This window comes from Sipha flava, unplaced genomic scaffold, assembly GCF_003268045.1.
Source record: "Sipha flava isolate LNK unplaced genomic scaffold, YSA_version1 125_pilon_pilon, whole genome shotgun sequence".
Classification (NCBI taxonomy): domain Eukaryota; kingdom Metazoa; phylum Arthropoda; class Insecta; order Hemiptera; family Aphididae; genus Sipha; species Sipha flava.
The window spans coordinates 178,382-199,633 of NW_020271751.1; the positions used below are offsets into that span (position 1 = coordinate 178,382).

At 30.1% G+C, this 21,252-nt stretch overlaps 1 protein-coding gene and 1 pseudogene across 2 annotated transcripts in view; both read right to left on the reverse strand.

Moving 5' to 3' along the window:
* LOC112694229 (neuronal growth regulator 1-like) overlaps positions 1-21,252 on the reverse strand; it is a 327,174-nt gene that overhangs the window by 106,418 nt on the left and 199,504 nt on the right. For both annotated transcript variants that reach the window (XM_025569639.1, XM_025569638.1), the window contains one exon: positions 4,753-4,952. In XM_025569639.1, the coding sequence (XP_025425424.1) occupies positions 4,753-4,952 (200 nt within the window). The remainder of the gene's footprint in view (positions 1-4,752; positions 4,953-21,252) is intronic.
* LOC112694230 lies at positions 6-2,012 on the reverse strand (annotated as a pseudogene).

Here is a 21,252-nt window from a genome sequence, read left to right on the forward strand (position 1 = left end):
TTTCTGTTCATTTTGGCATAAAAAAACTTTGCATGTTGTACATTTACTAAATGGTTTGGATTCAATTTTTTTTTTACTACACACCTCACATCTACCTCTTGTTTTAGAGTATTCTATCCAGTGTGTTCCCAAGTTACCTAGTCTCACATCTGAAGGTGTAGAATATAATTGTTTGCCTCTTCTAGGTTGTAAGCTATTTTTATTGTTACTTGAAGATGTATCATAAGTTCTTTTTAGGCCAGATTTATTAAAAACTATTAACCCTTGAGATACTATTCGACGAAATTCTTTAACACTTAAGTTTGTATCGTTTAGCTTATTATTTATCACAAAATAATTGACAAAAACAATATCAAGAATACCCCAGAATAATCAATGCTACCATTTCTTAGATTTTCTATCAACATTGTACAGAGCTCTCAAGTGATCTGCCTTATCCACTCCGCCCATAAATGTATTATAATCTTTTGTTACAAGAGGACACTTAATGACTTTTTAGAACCATCTTGTTCAGTACGGAGTACTGTACTTTCTTCAACACCATGAAAATTAGAAGCAAAATGAACTATTCTATTGTCTTTCCATTTATAAATTATGATGCCCATTTGAGATGTTTTGCAGTCATACATACCTCTTTCCAACGATTTGTCCTCAGCTAAAGAAGAGATATTTTTTCTTTTTGACCTTATTGTCCCACATGCAAAAGTATTTTCAAATTTTAATTTTTCTAAAATATGTTTCGATGTAAAATAATTATCGAAAAATACTTTCATACCTTTATTCCAAAAAGGCTTTGTTAAATTTAGCATAACTCTTTCACCCAATCCAAAATTATTAAACTCATCCACAACTTCTTCTTTTCCCTGGTATACCGAAAATCTACTGATAAATCCATTTTGATCCGCTAAACACCACAATTTATAACCCCTTTTATTGGTTTCATTGGATTATACTGTTTAATTGAGCTCCGACCTTTAAATAAAATCATAGATTCATCAACACTAACCCTATTTACATTATACAATGCAGGTAATCTATCATTAATTGCATTAATAAAAGGTCTCAATTTATAAAGTTTATCCTTACAGTTAGCAGGTATATTATTGGTATCATTTACATGTAAAAAACTTAAGGTATTTTCAAACCGTTTGCGACTCATTGCTTGTAGACCAGTAGTCCCTCCAAGATGGTAGTTTGTGATACCCCATTAAAAAATGTATACCTATGAACGCATACAATTCTTCAAGTTGTAAATTTAATATTTTTCCTTGTTGTGTACTATATAGATTTGATTGAGCACATATATCTATTAAAATTGGTCCACAAACTTTAAGAAAACCATCAGTTGGATTAGGACAATCCATAAACATTCCATGAATAGAACCTATCAAAAATTATAAAGATTAGTTTTTATTTTTTATTTTATAAAAATAAATAATTACTTATAAAATATTATTTTAAAATATTAAATAATTAATTTAATTGAATTTATTTTAAAATATTATGTTTATACCGTCAAAATTATTATAGTCAGGAATTGTCACGTGATGATTCCATTTTTTTTTCCAGCCCATACAACATGGAGGAGACATATTTCTTTTTTTTGTCCTATTTGGCCTCTTCTTTCTTGGTTCATCTTCTTCAGCAGATAGTAAATCATTTTCAATAATTGGGTTAGATTGTACACTACTTTACGGACCAGCAATTGGTTCCACATTTTCAATAAATTCAATTAGAAGGTCTAAAATTATAGTATATTTATAGTATATAAGTAAATAAATAATAAGAATTTATAAAATTTAAAAAAAATATAAGTAACGTACCCATGATATTCAATGAAAAAAAACTCTTTATTACTATTCGTATTTAGATCTGGTATATCTAAATAATCCCTTTCTATAAAACATTCTTCATCAGTATCATATTCAATATCCGTAAGCCCACCATCATCACAAGGAATTTCAATTAAAGCTTCTATTTCAAAATCACTCAACTTTTTAAAATTCACCATTGTAAAATTACGAGTATAAAAAAAACGCGTAACCTTATGTCGATTCGAAATGCCATTCACGACGATAGTGCGCAAGTCATAACAGACCAATGGGACTTTTATGTCCGGAGAAATAATATACTAAAATAAAATATTAAACGCAAATTTTATCATATTATATAGATACATAATGATATATTACATGTTTACGATAATAAAAACATCGACCAATTGTGATTATCAGTGGTTTTTCATGCGGTAGCTATTTTTAAAAATCTAGAAAATATTATTTGAACAAAAACATAATTTCTATTTTAAAATGATATATATTGCGCTATCTATTGATTTTACACAAAATCACCTCTTATAAAATTGAAAGAAAACATTGTGACATTTATATCCCATTGGTCAGATAGGACATATTTTATTTTATTCCTTCTTATGTATGTACAAATTGTCAGTGGACTTAAAAGTCCCATTGGTCCGCAAAGGGCTATAGTATCAAAATAAACTGATAACAATACACGTTTATATTATTTTGTTAACAGTAAACAGAGTTAACTGTCGATTTTCATTTTTATTAAAAATTGTTATATTATAAACAGTTTCAACTTTAATAATATTTTTATATTTGTTATTTCTCGTGTACTTATGAATTTCTATTTTACTTGTCACGTTTTACTTTTTAAAGTTTTAAAGATAAATAATTGTATACAAAAATTAAATTCTTACAGCAAACTTGAAAAAATTAACTATTATGTATAATCTTCTTTTGTTTATTATTGAAGAATCTATTATGTTTCTCAATTTGTGAGTCATAAAAATATGAAGGTGAAATACTAAAATGATTTAATTATTACTATTATTATTATCTTAGAGTTCCACTGGCATATGTTTCATGTATAAATAATATTAAATTATCTAAATATTATAAAATTCATTAAAATTAGTAACATGTACTAATATTACGTATAATATGAAGAAATATAAATATTTAAAGAAAAACAAAAAGAATCAATTCTAACTGTTTATGTTACACACCATTTATTAAAATTTCAAGTACATAAATTGGTATAGAATTTATGTATTGGTTATATTACTAAACAACCATGCGAAAATAGTTAATGATATTAGAGTACTAAAAAATATTAAATACTAAACCTATTTGGATTTTAATAATTTACATTTTATTGACCAATTATAATAATACAAATACATAATTCGTATTATTATAATTTGTAATTATTGAATGAGTATTTGAATAATAATACAAAGTTTAAGAATAAAAAAAAAAAATTAACTTAAAATATTGAGAAAAAAGACAACGATGATAAATAAAACTTTCTTAGCTGTTTCATAAAATGTTCAAGCTAATTATCCAATGAATAAACAGGGCAAGTTTAGTAACGAATTATAACATATATATATATAAATATATATAGTGTCCTTCCAAGTGATAACTTATTACGACATCTGATGGGAAAATAAGACAATCAAACACAATTTTTTTTTCATACATCTCGCACGATTTAAAAATACAAAATTAAATTAAAAAAAAAAAAATTAATTGATTGTATAATAGTTATAATAATATTTTATTTGTTAATTTTTCTTGTTTGTATAATAATTTTTAGTAAATTGCAGTAAAACAAATTAATATAGCTCAATGTGTACTTGAAATCTGTATAATTTTTTAGTTAACTTATTAAAAATTGAATATTGAAATCCTATTAACGAGAAGTAGTTTTGATATATTCTGAAAAATTATTTCTTGTAAAATTAGTACGAGTATCGTTAATTAAATGTTATGCTTTCATGGTTTATTTTCAAGGATGTCAATATTTTTCTAGAAATATAATTTTATATTTCCCGATGTCAAATACTGCTGGATAAATTGTCAAAGCAATAAGAAAATTGATTAATCCTATGAACAATCATATAAACTGCCATTACAATTCTAGGACATATGTATTTTTTTTTTTATTCTTATGAAAACTTCTGTAATATTATTTTCATGGTCTAGCGCATTCGAAAGAAAAGTATTACAATCTGATAGTATGTGCGGTGTTACAGTGGTAGTTACGACCCGAGACAACCGCAATTTCAGTTTAGAATCGAAACTGTACTTCTGGGTATATTCTTTATAAAACTTCTGGTTAGGCTCTGGGAATATCATTTTTTGATCAGAAAACAAACGGAAAGTAATACCATAGTTTCCGGTACAACGGTTATACTTCGTCAGTATTTGCATACGACTGTGTGTCAAAGAACCCGCCCCGAGGGCATACTTTCTTTCCTGCTCACACCATACCCAGTTTCCGTCCAGCAGCCCATATGTCACACACCTTTCAATCTATTCGTCTACCACGATATATTACCAATTTTGGTATACAATAACCAACTAACTAACGGACTAATTTACGGTATATTTGTATACAATAACCCTTGCAGCTTACGTACGTGTGCGGTATTTAATAAACCATGCGGATTTCACCGTTATCTCCGTCGTGACGGACGGGAATACAAGGGAAGAAATAGAAAACACAAATTTGAACAGAATATGTTGGTTATTTCGTGTTTGCAGAGCTTACAACCGCACGGCTCACAAAACTAGAAGTGAGTAAGTTTACCGGCCAAACCGGCAGCTACACGGCGTAATATCACAATTATAACCGATGCCTACGCCACACCTGGTGTTCGTTATTCATTATAACCCTCCGTGAATGTAATTTATCTAATAACCGTTTAAGTATTGAATTTACCATTTTCTCGGTCAAGTTGGCTAATTCGCAGTGAAGCAACGCTGTGCTGCCCAGCTGAACCGTAGTGTTAGTCGTGCCCACGTGAATGATAGGCTCGGGAGTTGGCGTGGACGGCGCTACGGTTGTCGTACGCAGCTTGACCGGTGGCTGAGCTTCGATGGCGGTCGCCGGGTCGGACACGTCAAGATGGAGTTCGTGTTCTGTGGCGGACGGAAAACAATATAATAATAATTATTAATAGAAAAGCATAAACAGAATATTTTAACACGCATTGTGTGTTAATGAATCGAACGCTTTCACGTTTGACGTGCATTCACGTGGTGTGTGTGTGTTAGTATTTATTTTGTTTTGAGCAGATACGTTTTATTACAATGTACTTGTGGTAATTATTAATTTAAAATCTGAGGCACGCGCACCAATGTGTGTGTGTGGACTGTACGTCAACTCGAGCGTAATAATCGTTATTCGCATCCATTCTACCGAAAACTTCAAGTGCGTGAAATTAACACTAACGCGACTCCTTTAGTTTTCACCACATACGCGTCCAAACCCATCCTGTTCCTCCAGTCATCATTTAATATTTTCTTTTCGCAAACGTCACATGTGTTAGTACTCAATTATAAATTTTTTTTAAAGGGAATATTTTTCTTTTGCCGTTCCAATGTATTAAGTATACGTAAATCGACCATGGTGAAATCGCGACAAATCAAATGTGTTGTCTAATAAAAATCCTACTAACTACTATGACACAAGGTACTTGCTTTTATTGAAGGTCATTTCAATGGTCGAAAAAAAACCAGTAAACAACAATAACAATACAATATCACTTTTAGTAAAGATTGCTTCAGAATGTTTTACCATATTTTCATATCGTGAAACCTTACACTTAATAATGATTGAATAACATGTTTTAGTGAAGTTTAATTTGTACATGAAAATATAATTTGTTCAATATAAGAAATAATTAGCAACATTAAAATTTAAAGTTGTTGATACTAAGGTATCATTATAATTAGTAAAGTATAGTTTGTTAAATAATCACCCATAAATTTTTATTTTTAACAATTTCAATGCCATAATATATTTAAATAAAAATACACGTATGTATTCAGATGTTAAAAATCTTAATTTTACTAATTTTTCAACGTATACGAATATGTCTTCAATAAACTGATAATACATACAATCAAACCATTGTGTTGCATGTAATTTAGTATTAAGATTTATTTTAGTCAGAGAAATTAATATTTAAAAGCTTTTTAAAACATCACCTAATTTGATAAAATACACATATATTTCTAAGTAAGTACTACAAAATAAGTACCCCTTAGGTGTTCAAAAGTAATAATTGTTTAGCTACACAATGTAGGCAAATTTGTATAATGTATACACACAACTGTATCTAAACTTTTAAAAACTTTACATTAAATGTAGTACAACTAAGTATATGGTTTTTTATTTTTGTTTTGAATGTACTATTCTAATACCAATTATTCTTATTAATACAAATTAATAGTTCCAAAAATGTGTTTAGATTTATTTTTAGCCTTATATTTGGTGCTATTTATTTTTAATACCTGCGAAATAATAACATTTATCACAAATACTGTATGGGTTAACTTTACGTACAACTTTTTAATTAAATGATTCATATGAAATGTAACATATTTCGTAAAAAAAAAACAAAAACATTACCACAATTTAAGAATATAAAACCAGTATTGGGATAAGATAAATATTTTTTTATCTAAATAAGGATAAAAATTAATTACTTTTTATTTTTTTTTTTAACTTAGAAGTTGCGGCTACTTCATCACACTCGGTTAGAAAAATTGTTTTACAAAAAATTATAAACCTAACTGGTATCCAACTTAGCTTAACACGTTGAGCTCCGCTAGTGTTTACGGCGCAGTGCCCTAGTCGCCGCGCCGAAACTACATACGGTCGACTATGCGTCGACACCGGCGATACGCGACGGCGCGATGCTGAAATACGTACTTATCCTAGTATGTAACTAATTGAAAATAATAATTTATTTCGTATATTATTGAATAAATTATTATAGAGTAACGGTTAAAATAATGTTAACCATTTCATAATTAAAAATAATTTTCATTGCGTAATAAAAATAGTTTTATATTTTTCGAATCACCCTGTATTCTGAGGAACACGGTGTATATAGCATAAAATAATTTGTATGAATATTATGTTAGTGTTGGGAATGTTATTTATACCATTTTCTTATGTCAAATTACAACTGAGTTATAATAATACGGTATACAATTATTATCGGCGATAAACGTCGTCGTGATTTCGGGGAAAAATAAATATCCAAACTAAAAATAAACAAAATTTAAAACCAATGGTATCGTTAAATTCGTAAGAAGGAACCTGATCGCCTACAATAAATTTCAGACCGTTATCTCGTAGCCAGTAAAAATTATAAACCATTAAAGTGAACACTATATTTGTCGACGGGTAGTCGACAAAGGCGACCCGGGAAATGTTACCGATGTCGACTACCCGTCGACTATGACATTGAACGTGTTAAATTTAGGATGACTTATTGAAGAAATAATGAAACTTTTACGTTCTGAACTACTTAAATCAAATTAATAATGAAATCTAGTTTCTATGGCTTTTACAATTATATAGTTTAATGGCTTGCAATGCTTCAGATTCGTAAATTCTACTAATAATTTTCTTATACTAGAATAGTTGATGCTACAAAGCCCAGAATCTCCTATTTTAACATTGCAATTAGTCCAATGATATTACTAAGGGTTCCATGATTTTACAATATTCTTCCATAAATACCCATTAATCTAATTTTAATTAAACGAAAGTCATTAAATATCTTAATAATTTGTGTTGTCTGTTTTATAAGTATTGCATTATATGAAGTATTCCAGCACAAAGGGAATTTACAATTAACCATTTAAAAAGCGTTGTCAAGAGTAACGGTACTTCTACTGATTAAATTCCAAAAACTACATACATTTTTTAAAAATTTAATCAGTAAGATTTTGATAGTTAGTGTCTGTAATTTTAAAAATACCTGTACTTATAATAAAATTGAGTATCACTCGCATGCAAGAAAATACAAACTATTTTGTGTTTTTGCCACTCGTGTCGCACTCTATAGGAGTATAGAACCCAATGTTACCTTACAATATCTTGGTATTTATAGTTTTCAATGTCCAATGCTCAATGTAATTTCGTATATATTACAGAACTATTAGTTTTTAGAGTAATAGGTTTATATAAATATGTATATTATATTAATATTATTTTTAATTTTTCAAATATATTTTTTTAATCCATTAAAAGAAAATATCAATATAAGTACAATTAGACAACTAAAATTGTATTTAAATAAAGACAAATGTCTTTACTTTATGTTAATATATAAAATACATTTTATCTATATATTTCCTAACACTCTACATAATACAGTTGAATATTAAAAAATAAATGCGAATTGTTATTGCTTAGATGTTATCATGAGCTAGGGAGGATGGTGGTAGCCTGCTTGTGGCCCTCCCTGCATGCGCTAAGAACAGACAGCTTTAAAGAAAGAAGTTTCTTTCTTGTACGCAACTAATACCACCACCAAGGCGCTGTTACCCAGCCTACACAGTAACATGCAAAAAGGTCCTTTTCAGGACTATATGACACTGAGAGTAGGGGCGGTCCTTAGGATCTGCCACTTCAACATCGAAGGAATATCAAATGCTAAGAGCGAATTGTTAGGAAGTATCTGCAGACTAAAGGCTATTGATGTAATTGCTATACAAGAAACACATACAGTTGATAACGCTGATCTGTGCAAAAGAGGGTACATATCCGGTTATGTACTTATTGGAGCTATTCACCATAAGCAGTATAGTGTAGCGACATATGTGAGAGACAACATTGACAGTGTAAGGATGATAATCAGCGAATGCAGTAGGAACATCGAAGTCTTAGCTATAGAAATATGTGGAATAACCGTTATAAATATCTATAAGCCACCAAACGTAGAATGGAGTAACCCTCCTATCAAATTATTTGAGCACCCGGCAGTTTATGTTGGTGACTTCAACAGTCACAGCCAAATGTGGGGATATAACCTAAATGACAGAAATGGGGACATCACTATGAATTGGATCACTCTAAACAACAAGGAACTTATATACAACGCTAAAGAAAAGGGGACATTTCATTCAGCCAGATGGCAAAAGGATTACTCTCCGGATCTATGTATCCTAACAAGGAAATCGATGATTGACAACACAACTACAACTAGAACGGTATTGGAAAACTTCCTACACAGTCAACATAGACCGGTTTTAATAGACTATGGTCTCCAGATCCCAATAGTTAGGTCCATACCTAAACCTCGATAGAATTTTAAATTAGCAAAGTGGGACGAATATGCCAAGGACTTAGAAAGGATAGTTAAATGGATTCCACCAATCTCCTGCAATTATGATCGATTTTGTAAAGCATAAAGAAGACAGCAGAAAAGCATATACCAAGAGGTTACAGAAAAACGTATATACCAGGATGGGATGTGGCATGTAAGAAACTCTTGGAAGAATACGAAGAAACGCATGATAATGGTATCACTCCTTAGTGTATCATACAAGCTATTAGAGAGATTAATATTAAACCGAATACAACCCACCCTGGATAAACACATACCAATAGAACAAGCAGGTTTCAGAAATAACCGTGGATGTGTGGAACAGGTCTTAAAGCTCACTACAATGATCGAGGCAGGATTTCAAAGAAAACTGAAGACGAATGTAGCATTTATTGATTTATCTGCTGCGTACGATACTGTGTGGAGAGAAGGGCTTATGCATAAGTTTATAAACATAGTGCCTTGCAAGAAAATGGGTGAATTGTTAAACAACATGTTAGTCAACCGCATGTTCCAAGTGTTTATGGATGAAAAGAAAAGTAGGTGGCGCTCGGTGAATAACGGACTACCACAAGGATCAGTACTAGCCCCTGCGCTATTCAACTTATACATGCATGATTTACCGATAACCACTGGCCAAAAATTCCAGTTCGCAGACGACATTGCCATAGCACATACGTGTAAAGATATGAAAGAAGGCGAGAATATCCTAACAAATAACTTAAGCATCTTGGAAAGATATTTTCACAAATGGAGACTAAGGCCAAATCCAGATAAGACAGAAGTATGTGGATTTCACCTCAATAATAAAGAAGCAAATAGAGAACTCAATGTCAAGTTGATGGGAGTAAAAGTAAACCATAACTTTGCACCAAAATATTTGGGAGTAACATTAGATCGATCGTTGACATTTAGGAACCATATTGAGAAATTACAGAAAAAACTTAAAACGAGAGTGAACCTAGTGCAGAAACTAGCTGGAACTGGATGGGGGGCAGATGCTACTAATCTGAGAACGGCAACAATTGCGTTAGTGTATTCTACAGCGGAGTATGGAGCTCCAGTCTGGTCAAATAGCGCACACTCGGGAAAAGTGGACACCCTTTTAAACAGTTTAATGCGGTTAATAAGCGGAGTAGTACAATCAACGCCGATACCATGGCTGCCAGTGCTTTCAAATATCGCACCACCAGAAATCAGAAGGAATGAAGCATTCGTAAGACTATTTATTAAGACCGATGCCTATAAAAACTCAATCCTCTACAAATACTTAGAAAATGTGCCTGATATAAGACTAAAGTCAAGGAAACCACCATAGGTCAAGGCCAGAGAGCTGATCCAGTCGCAGTTCTGCAGTGCTAAAAAATGGCAGGAGGAGTGGTTGGGCAATGCGGCATTACACAAAAATCTGATAAAGGATCCCACACAAAGAGTTAAAGGGTTCGAACTTCCACGGCGAGAATGGGTAATTCTCAACCGATTAAGAACTGGACACGGAAGATGTGGACATATGATGTTCAAGTGGAAATTAAAGGACAGCCCAGAATGTGACTGTGGAAATGACAGCCAGACTATGCGACATATTACAGACGAATGCCCGAATAAAAGGTTCGAGTCGGGCATTATTGGGATTAATGAAGTTACGAAGGAAGCATTTGAATGGATAAGGGCCTTGGACATAGAGATCTCGATTTGACTAAATACTATAATGTACTGTTATCAATATCGCGTATACAACGTGTATATTTTGTTTTATTTATCTTATTTTATTCATTGTATTTAAATGTTACTGTGTTGTTGTTGCCATACGAATATATATATATATCCTGAGCTGGACAATAGTCCAGCTCATGATAACATCTAAGGATATCTAGGATATTTCGGGGGTTTTCATAAGGGGAAATATTATGTATGTATTATTTAAAATATTTTTATTTATTTGATATGGCTTATAAATTAAATTATTTAACGTTTCACTACATACTTTCAAAGGCATACGACGTGCATTACAATTTATTTAACTGTATTCAAATATGACTTAATTATCTTATGCATATAACCAAACTATGAATTTATTTCAATCGATATGTTACATAATTATATATTTTCTAGTTAATTGAATAATATACCTGTCATGAATATAATTATATTTATTTTAAATAAATTGGATAAGTAAAATAGTGAATTAATATTTATTTAGCGAATATAAAGTAATTGTTTTTTTTTAGAAAAAAAAAATAATAATATAAAGGTAATACTAAAATTGATTATCAATACAAAAAAAACATTTATACGATAACATTTATTTCAACAAGAAAGTAGATAAAATTACTGCACAATTATTGCGTAGAAAGAATTGAAATTGTATTAAATTATAATTATATCGAAGTACTGTACAGAATATTGGTCTAAACTACATTTAATCTAATCGCAATTCATACAAATATAAAATGTAGTAAGTATATTAATAATTAATACATTTCGATAAGTATCATAATGACTGGCATAAGAAAAGTAAGTATACTTGTATCTACACGAGTATACCAGAAATCTGAGATATATATCTCATAGAATATATCATAGAATGGTCATTTATGAACGGTAGGTTACACATAAATCATTATACATTTTGTAAATTGGCTACTTACTGTACTTAAAGTACTTAATGAAAATAGTTAAATTTTATTCAAATTTCAATAAGTGAGGCATTATTTTAAATTATTCTGTGAATATTTTGTGTGCACTGAGCTATTGTTTTTTGTAATAAAAACTATACATACAAACCAAATGTTTCAAATGTGGTAAATTATCAATTTTTTTCTGAAAAGATTAATAAGAGTTTTCAAAAGTACATCAGGACAGTTGCATATAATGACGGTTGATAGGGTAATGATATTTTCATGGTGAGTGTTATTTTGTTAATAATGACTTTTACAACTTCAGGATGAAAATGAACTAATTATTTGAAGTTTAAATATTTAGAAAAATCAGTTGTTTTATGTTTGAGAGTTTGATTTCCACTCTAGAAAGATATGAGCTCCATTACAGACTCAAATAAAAGAGGAGGAAGAAGCTTTGGGGGATTAATTTCTTTCTTAGACATAAGTAGGTACATAAAATATTTAAAAAAATAGACGTAAAAAAATATCAAACATGCGCAACAAATTATGTCAGTTACTCACTTTACAAGCCCCCTTTTTTTAATTTCTATATCTACAACTACTCTTTAAAACCAAATCCTCTTTATAAAAACCTTTATACTTAATAAAATGAAAATATTTAGCAAAAAAATTTATTCTACTGTTTTAACACATTAGTTTTTTATAAACTTTATAAATTTCATCAAAATCAGTTAAGTAGTTCCAAAAACTATCAAACACAAACACGCCAATTTATATACAAAATATCAAAAATAGTTAAAAAAAAAAACATGTTTCGAGTGAATAAAAATTTTTTTCTGTAGGATCAATTTGTGCATCTAAACTTTTCTCTTTACTGCTCACACGAAATTGCATATAAATCTGTACAGCTGTTTAGGAGGAGTTTGAATACTTATACACGGATAGAATAAATATATTCTTAACTTAAAGCATATAAATTTTTTCAATGTTACTTGACTTTAAATTACAATGAAATATGTGCATTACAAACAAGTTTAAAACTTGTAATGACTTTCAATAACCACATTTAAACAAATGCTATAATTTATCAGTTATAATAAGTAATTATTGTAAGATTTATATGGACTTTAAGATAAAATCATTCTTATGCCACAATAAATAAAATTTGGTTTATTTTAGTAAGAAAATAAATAAAATACTTAGAGATTAAAAGTAATAACTCACTTGTATAGTGAAAAAATAAAATAAAATATAGAAATAATCATGTCAGTTTGTTTAATTTATTTTTTTTGTAAATTCACTAACATTTACGTCTAAGTGAAGTTAGTTAATTCTTCAAAATTAAATTTAAATAATTTAATAATGTTCTAATATAACTTAAATTCGTTGTCATTTAGTCAATTTTTTGGTTTTAGATCTATGGTAAAAATTACCAGATTGACTTAAAAAATGTTGGCCTATCTAAATATATTGTTTATAATAGGTGTTGCTATTAAATAAAAAAAAATACAAGCTGTATAACGCATGCGCACAATAAAAAAGGTTAAAATTATGAAAACTATCGAAAAATGTGTATTTAGGCATTCCTTATCAGTGTTTTGTCTGTATTCTTGCCAAGTTTAGAGTTATTTTTATTCTTGTACGGAGACGAATCTAACAAATCAGAGATCATCAAAATCGATCCAGCCGTTCTTGAAATATAAATTCTGTAATTAACCTGACTTTCTTTTATATATATATATATATATATAGATTTTGTATTCATAATCATAATTCATGTATTATTAATGAGGAATTATTATTGCTTGGTATGACTTTGTGTTTTTATTTTCATGTCGGGAAAATATTTTTGCTATTTTTAAACTTAGTTTCTTATTTTTCCATGGAAGTTCCAAATATAGTAGGTATTTGATTTTAGTATACATATGTCACTTATACGCTGAATAGTTATTACTTCAGTCTTGGAACCCGTAAAGTCGTAACTACTTATAGAATAATGAAAATCATCAAATTAATATTATATAGAATCTAATATTGTTAACTTAAAATAATTTTTTATGTATTCTGTATTCATCCTGATACGTACAAAGCAATTTTAATTTTTTTTTTTGTGTAACATTTTAGTGATTAACTATCATTAAATATTGTATATTATATATAAATACTGCTTAATAGTACAATAAATTACTACAATAAACATTAAATACTTAGGTATCTATTGATAATTATGATTATAATAGATATTATTAGAATATGAAATATTGACAAAAAAATAACATTTTTTGAAAATATCTTTTTTTTATCTAGATAAAAAAGAAATTATCTTTTATCTTCATCTAGATATTTTATTTTTTTTATCTATTATCTTTATCTAGATGAATTCGGAAATTTTGCATTATCTATTCCCAACACTGTTCCTTACCTCTGCCCGACAACCGCATGTCAATTCAATGTTATTAGACAGAATTATTTAGTGATACCTTTAAAAGAATCACTTTGAATAAAAATGTATAAAACATATTAAAGATATCTAATATGTATTTAAGTTTTATTTTAAGAAATGTATTATTCTATATTTTCAATTATATTGTGTAAATTCTTCCATTGTACTATTATATTATAATGATTGTTATTTTCTTTATAATATAAACAAATTTATAGAATAAAATTATATTTTAACTAAAACATGATGAATTTTGCAAACACAAGTTAACACCCAATATACAATATATCTATATGATATGACTCGTATAATATTATAATAATATACTCCGAGGTTAAATATGCATCAAACTTTATACGTATTATGCAAACATATGCATTACTGTTTTTTTTTTATTCATCAAATTTTTCATGAGATACATCATATACAGCTAGAAACTAAATGCAAAAAATCTTTACTTTTATTGATTGTATATTTAAATAAATTATTGACCATTTTTTTTTCTTTATTTGAAATATACAATCTATATCTAAAAGGTACAATGAGTGCATGCGATAAGAGTGAGATTACATAAACACATTACATTAATACATCTAAAAAAAAAAAAAAAAGAGAGAACTAACATAACATATATATTTACAAGAAACACGAGATGTGAGAAACCATCCATCAATGACACTTACTATGAGTTTTTTTTTTCAATTTATTTTTTTTATTTTTTTTATTATTTTAATTTGGAGGGAGGGGGGGTGAGAAGATCAAGACACCATTTGCGTTTGAGACGCCTAGGAGGATTGCCAGGAATGGTCGGGACTGCAAGATCGTGAATTAGTGGATTACTGTTGGAGGACAGACGGTTGTGAAAACGCTTATTATGTGCTTTAGCTTCTTCGTGGACAGTTTTCATTTTTAAATCAGAGTGTATAGTGCTGTTCGAGATGTAAGCTGGAGCATTAATTAGTTTCCTGAGGGCTAAGTTTTGGAAGGTTTAAATTTTATTAAAGTTCGATTTTTTAACATTACCCCATAGCTGGATGCCATATGTCCATACTGGCTTTATTAAAGATTTATAGATAAGTAGTTTTGTATTTAGGTTAGTATATGTGTTGTTATTAATGAGTGTTTTGAGCAAACGAAAACGAGCGTTAAGATTTAGATGCTTAGATTTTGTTGAGCCCAAGTTAGCCTACGATCTACGTTATTAAACTATCTAGGATTAGACAGAGATATTTAACTGTTTGTGAATTGGGAATTTGGGAGCCAAAGATGGAGACAGCAGGACAAGGTAAAAGCCTAAGTGTGAACGTAATATGCACAGATTGTGTTTGATTTATTTTTAACCTCCATTTTGTATACCAGTCTTCCATAAGAGATAGATAATTTTGTAGGTAGCTAGAAGCTGTGATGGGATTAGGACTTATAGAAATAATTACTATAACATCAGCATAGTCGGCGACTTGAATGTGGGGTGTGATAGAATGGTCTGAGGCATATACATTGTAGAGCAAAGGGGAAAGAATGCGCTCTTGTAGGACACCCGCAGAGATTTTGGTTATACATGAAAGGGTATCACCGATACGAGTGCTGAAGTATCTATCAGACAGATAGAACTACTAGAAATTAGACCGGATGTAAAAACTTCTTCAGTTTGTACAGGAGCCCGTCGTGCCAGACCTCGTCAAAAGCCTGAGATATATCTAGAAAGGCACACGTGCAGTATATTTTTTATTCAAGTGCAAATGGGATTGAGTCTACCAGTGTATGGGCTTGATGAATTGTTGAGTGGGCATTGCGGAAACCAAACTGGGAGTCAGGAAGAATGGAATTTGACGTAACAATTGGTAGAATACGTCTTAGTAAGTCTTTCTAGAATTTTAGCAAAAAAAAAGTAGTAAACTTATTGGTCGAAAAGAAAAGATGTAGTCAAAATGTTTATTGGGTTTGGGGAGTAGAATTATGATCGAGAATTTCCAAATAAATGGCAAGTATGAAAGTCTAAGAACAGTGTTGAAAAGATGTATGAGGTGAATAATTACTTTTTTGGATAGGCATCTGGCAATCTGGCAACATCAGCTGGGATAAGATCGAACCTAGGAAATTTATTAGGTGAGTACTTTTCAATAGTATATTTCACTTCATTTGGTGTAAAATAGTTGATAGGGTAGCACACTGGTAGAGGGGCATAAAGAAATTATTCAAAAGTATTTATATTATGAGTAGAGTAAATATCGGCATGAGGGACAAAAATATCAGAAAGATGTTGTTTAAATACTTCGGCTTTATCCGAATAAATGAATACCATGCTACCATTAGGTTTTTTGATTGGAGTATTTGGGGCTATAGATTTGCAAACACGTTTTGTTGCTCTCCATAGACTACCGTCTATTGAAGAGAAGTTTATTAAGTAACTGGCAAAAGAGTTGGATTTGTGTTCAGCTAGTAATTTTTTGAGACTATTAGACAGTTAGTTATAAATTTGCTTAATTGATGGAAGCCGAGAGTACTGGTAAAGCGCTCTAGTCCTGCGTTTTTTTACTATAATCTCATGGATGCGGTCCGGGGTGAGAAACGAATTTGAAGGGGGAGTGGATGGTTTTGATGATGACCAGGCCAAAGATTGGATAATGTTTGTAAAATTGTTAGCAGCTGAATTTAGGTCATCTTTTGATTTAAGTTTGACATTAAGCTTAATACGATGATCTACAAGGTCGTGAAATTGGAGTTTATTTCTGATGTAATTAAATAACTTTGAAGAAACAAGACGTAGAAGTGGAGAGACATTTAGAGTTAAAATTACTGAGGAATGGTCGGAATTTAGGTCTAGGATGTTAACAATGTTATCATGAACGTTGCTTGGAATTTTTGCCACAAAAATATCCAAAATATCAGGATTTTTACGAACTAAGATCGGCTAATATGTTGGGCCAGGAGGAGCAAGAACTTTGAAATTTTTTTGTGATACTAAGTTGTGAAGGACTGAATCACAGAGGTTGTTTGCGTGACAACCTCAGGAGTGGTGATTTGCGTTAAAGTCACTTCCAATTATAAAATTGTTACCAACTGTGTTAAAGTAATTAGCATAATAATACTGTGAACTTGTGTTTTGTAGGGGAGTAAATAGCAGAAATGGTAATGGGAATATTATTTAGTTTTACAGTAATTGCACATGATTGAAGATGATCAAGACGAAAATTTGGAAGGGGTTTAAAAAGGACCGTGGATTTAATTAGTATGGCAACACCACCATGGGCTGTACTATCAGGGTTGTTGGTTTTTAAAAGCTTGTATCCGGCGATATGAATTGTAGAATATTTAGTGAAATGGGTCTCAGTGATTAGGACTATATCGATGCGTTTGTCATATAAAATATTTTGCAGTTCGATGGCATGATTTTTTAAACCGTTAGCATAAATTAGTAGTATTAATAGAGATTTATTTGTAATTGAGTTGTAAGGTATTATGGTTTAATAATTAGCATTTCTATTACTTTGGTAAGTAGGAACAAGAGAGGATTTATTAGAAATTTAAATTCCTCTAGGAAACTAGTGATAGTGATATTTAAATCAGTACTTGATTCGGAAGTCTTGTTATTGATAGCTCTGTCAGAAGTGGGCTGGGCATAAGTTGGGGTGTGAGTATTGGAGTGATTTGGATGAGTTTCAATGGAGGAATGACTATCTTTAACATTTGAATAGAAAACGGTTTTTTGGCACGCTGGAGGTCTTTTTAGATGGTACATCCTTTGTAATTTGCCGGGTGACGGTAGAGTGCGCATCAACCCGTGAAGAGTGCGCATTTTGGAGGATCCGAACGTGGATTTGGACATTCAGATGACTTATGATCGGCACCACAACGAACACATTTCCGAGGGTAGCCGGAGTAGGTTTTAGTGTGTCCATACTCTTGACAATTATTGCATTGTCTTAGGATTTGGGTCTTGTAGGGTTCTTCAACTCTAATTTTTGTGTGTAAAATTGATGTAAGTTGAAAAATATCATTTGACTGAGTTTGTGGCTCCAAGTCAACGAAAAAAAAGGGGAAGTGGAGCTTTGTTCACTTTGTGAAGCACGTTTGTAACACGTCTGATATGAAGCAAGCGAATTTCAAGTTCATCTTTAATTGTGTTTGGATCAGTGGTTGGGTGCAGGTTTCATATGACAACTCGGAGAGGTTTGTCCTCTTTAAGTTGATAAGTGTGGAATTCTTCACTTTAATTTTTTAAAAAATGAATTAGGGATCAATAGGATTCCGGGTTAGCTGTTTGGATTTTCAGACGGTCGGCGGATGCTTTACAAAAGAAGTTATCCACACGAATTAGTTCGATGAGTGCTTTTGATAGATCTAAGAAGTTGGTAATACCTCTTACAAAGATCGGAGGGGGAGGTTTGAAAACATCATTATATTTGCCTTTATCTAAATTTGGAGGCAGTGTTGTGTCAGGACCAGTATCAACATCTTGAGAAAGGAAAGAAAGGATTTGAATACGATTTGTTGATTGGAACAATTTTGTTTTTTGGTAATTATGTGTCTGAGGAGTTTTGGAAGTAGTACTCGTAGATGATACTTGCGAGGAGAAAGAGAGAATTCTTTTGTTTTTAACCAGTGTTAAGGGGTCGTTTGAATTTACGTTCATATCCCAGTTGCTATGCATCTGATGGGTTTGAGTATTATCATTACCTGATTATTTATGCGTATTTGTATTAGGTTTAGACTGTTGCCGCCGCGGAACTGAAATTATTGACCATAAAACTCTAAAAATCGTTTAAGGATTATAATACATTTTATGATAATAAATATTGTTAATAAACTGAAATAATACTCGTATTACGGGAAAATACAAAGAACATCAAACAACTTATCTACATTGCTGAACAAATGTTTAATTTGTATGTTTAATATTTTTAAATAAAACTGTGTTCTTCTTTTATAACTGGTGTTTGTTATAATTACAAACTGTGAAAATGTTTTAGGAGATTTAAGTCATCAGATTTTGAGTTATGCACTCACTATATGTTTTACAAAATGCTTAATGCTTTATGTTTTTGTCTTGTTTCTAGGCTAATTAAGCAATAATTGCTTAATAATTAAAGTCGTAAGAAATGTAGTTATAAATTAACTCATTAGTACCGGCGTTTTTTTATTTTAATTTCCAACGAAAATATTATTGTAAAGGTATATATTGTATTTATATTCAATGAAAATGTATCTCTTCAGACCTTTATTTAAAATAATGTTTAAAACTTCGAAGATTGGAAATCTAAATCGAAAAAATAAAAATTCTATAAAAATAACCCTATAAACGCCAAGCATTTCCAGATGGCAACATCAAAACTTGAAACTTATATAAATTCATAAATGTTTATATTTGATTGTTTTATGTATATATATATATATATATATAAGATTGTATTCAATGCATTTTTCATAGAAAAACAAAATAAAATATAACTAAAGTACAAAAAAATTTACTTACTCGAAAGAAAAATCAATTTTTAGTAATATAACGTCAATACAAAAGGTCAAACAACGATATAACCAAAATTATTATAGCAAATAGAATGTATGTTATCCATATTTTATCTTTAAATAATAATCTATTAATTTATTTTATTTCCACAACTCTTAATATAAAATTCCCAATGAGGTGTTAACTTCTAAAAATGGGTTTATCTGCGTTGCCGTTAGCTAATATTCATAGATAGAAAAATAAATTTATTGTATACTTGATATTATATAGTAAACACTATGACGTTTATTATAGAAGAGTTTAACGAATTAAACTATGGAATTGATGTTATAAGAGACGGAATTAGAGAATGGTGAATGCTAAATTTTACTCGTTTCCATGCAAAGACATTTTGTATTATTATATTTTTAACCTAGTGATTTTAAGTTTACTTTTTTTTAGGCTCTTCTAAATAAAATTAAGCAATTATTAATATAAATTTAATATATACAGAAATTGTGAGTATACATTCTATAAATTAATATCATTTGAAAATAACTTTATTGTATTTTAAATCAAAGGGTACGAAAAAAATGAAAAATCTGAATTTTGAGGTATTTAAATTTAAAACGTAATACTTAACACGTATTTAAATATTAAGTTTTAATCCGAGTTTTATAATAAATTAGTACACGTCGAAATATATAAGATTTATGATAACATAAAGGTTAGGTTAGATAATCTGCACCTAAATTGTACGAACTATTCATCTTAAACACACAATTACATTTGGACGACTTTTGTTAAGAAAATGTGTTTTAATTGTGGTTTTTATGAGGTTATTAATATTTGTGGACATGAAAAATATCAAATGTGACAAATAAACATTATCGAACAGTTTGAATAACATATAAAATAAAAAATTAAATCTCAATTATTAAGTTTGTTTCGAACTTGTTTATTAATTAATATCAAACGAGATTTCCGTTAATTTTCATAAAAAAAACCCCATTTTTTTTTTCCTACTCTCTCAGTATCTTCTTGTACTTCTTTCTCATATTTTTATTATTTTTTTTTTTTTTTACCTCATTTCCGTTGGATAATTATTATTCAATAGATATTATTAATAAAAGTGTATTTTTAAAAGGGGAAATCGATCGGTACTGGTGAAGAACGTAATTCTCCAGTATTATTTCGGTGTTTTCTTCGGTCGACTGTTATTGATCAACCGTGGGATTATTATTATTTTGTTTGGATAGTATCGGTACTCAATGTAAAATAACATATATGTAACAGTGAACAGAATTATCGTGACAAAATTGTTGCTACACGTGCGAAAATCCCAGACACAGCACACACGGGCAGGACTGAAGTCGATAAAATTACGTCCATAGAATATTATGTTCTTGTGGAAACAGTCGTTCCGCCACTGCACTCTGTATACGTACACTGTACCGTACATAGGTCTTGCAGTGGATGAGATTAGTGCGGCAGCGCGCGCATGTGTGTATGCGTGCGTGTGTGCGTGTGTGTGCGTGTGTGTGTGTGTGTGTGTGTGTGTGTGTGTGTGTGTGTGTGTGTG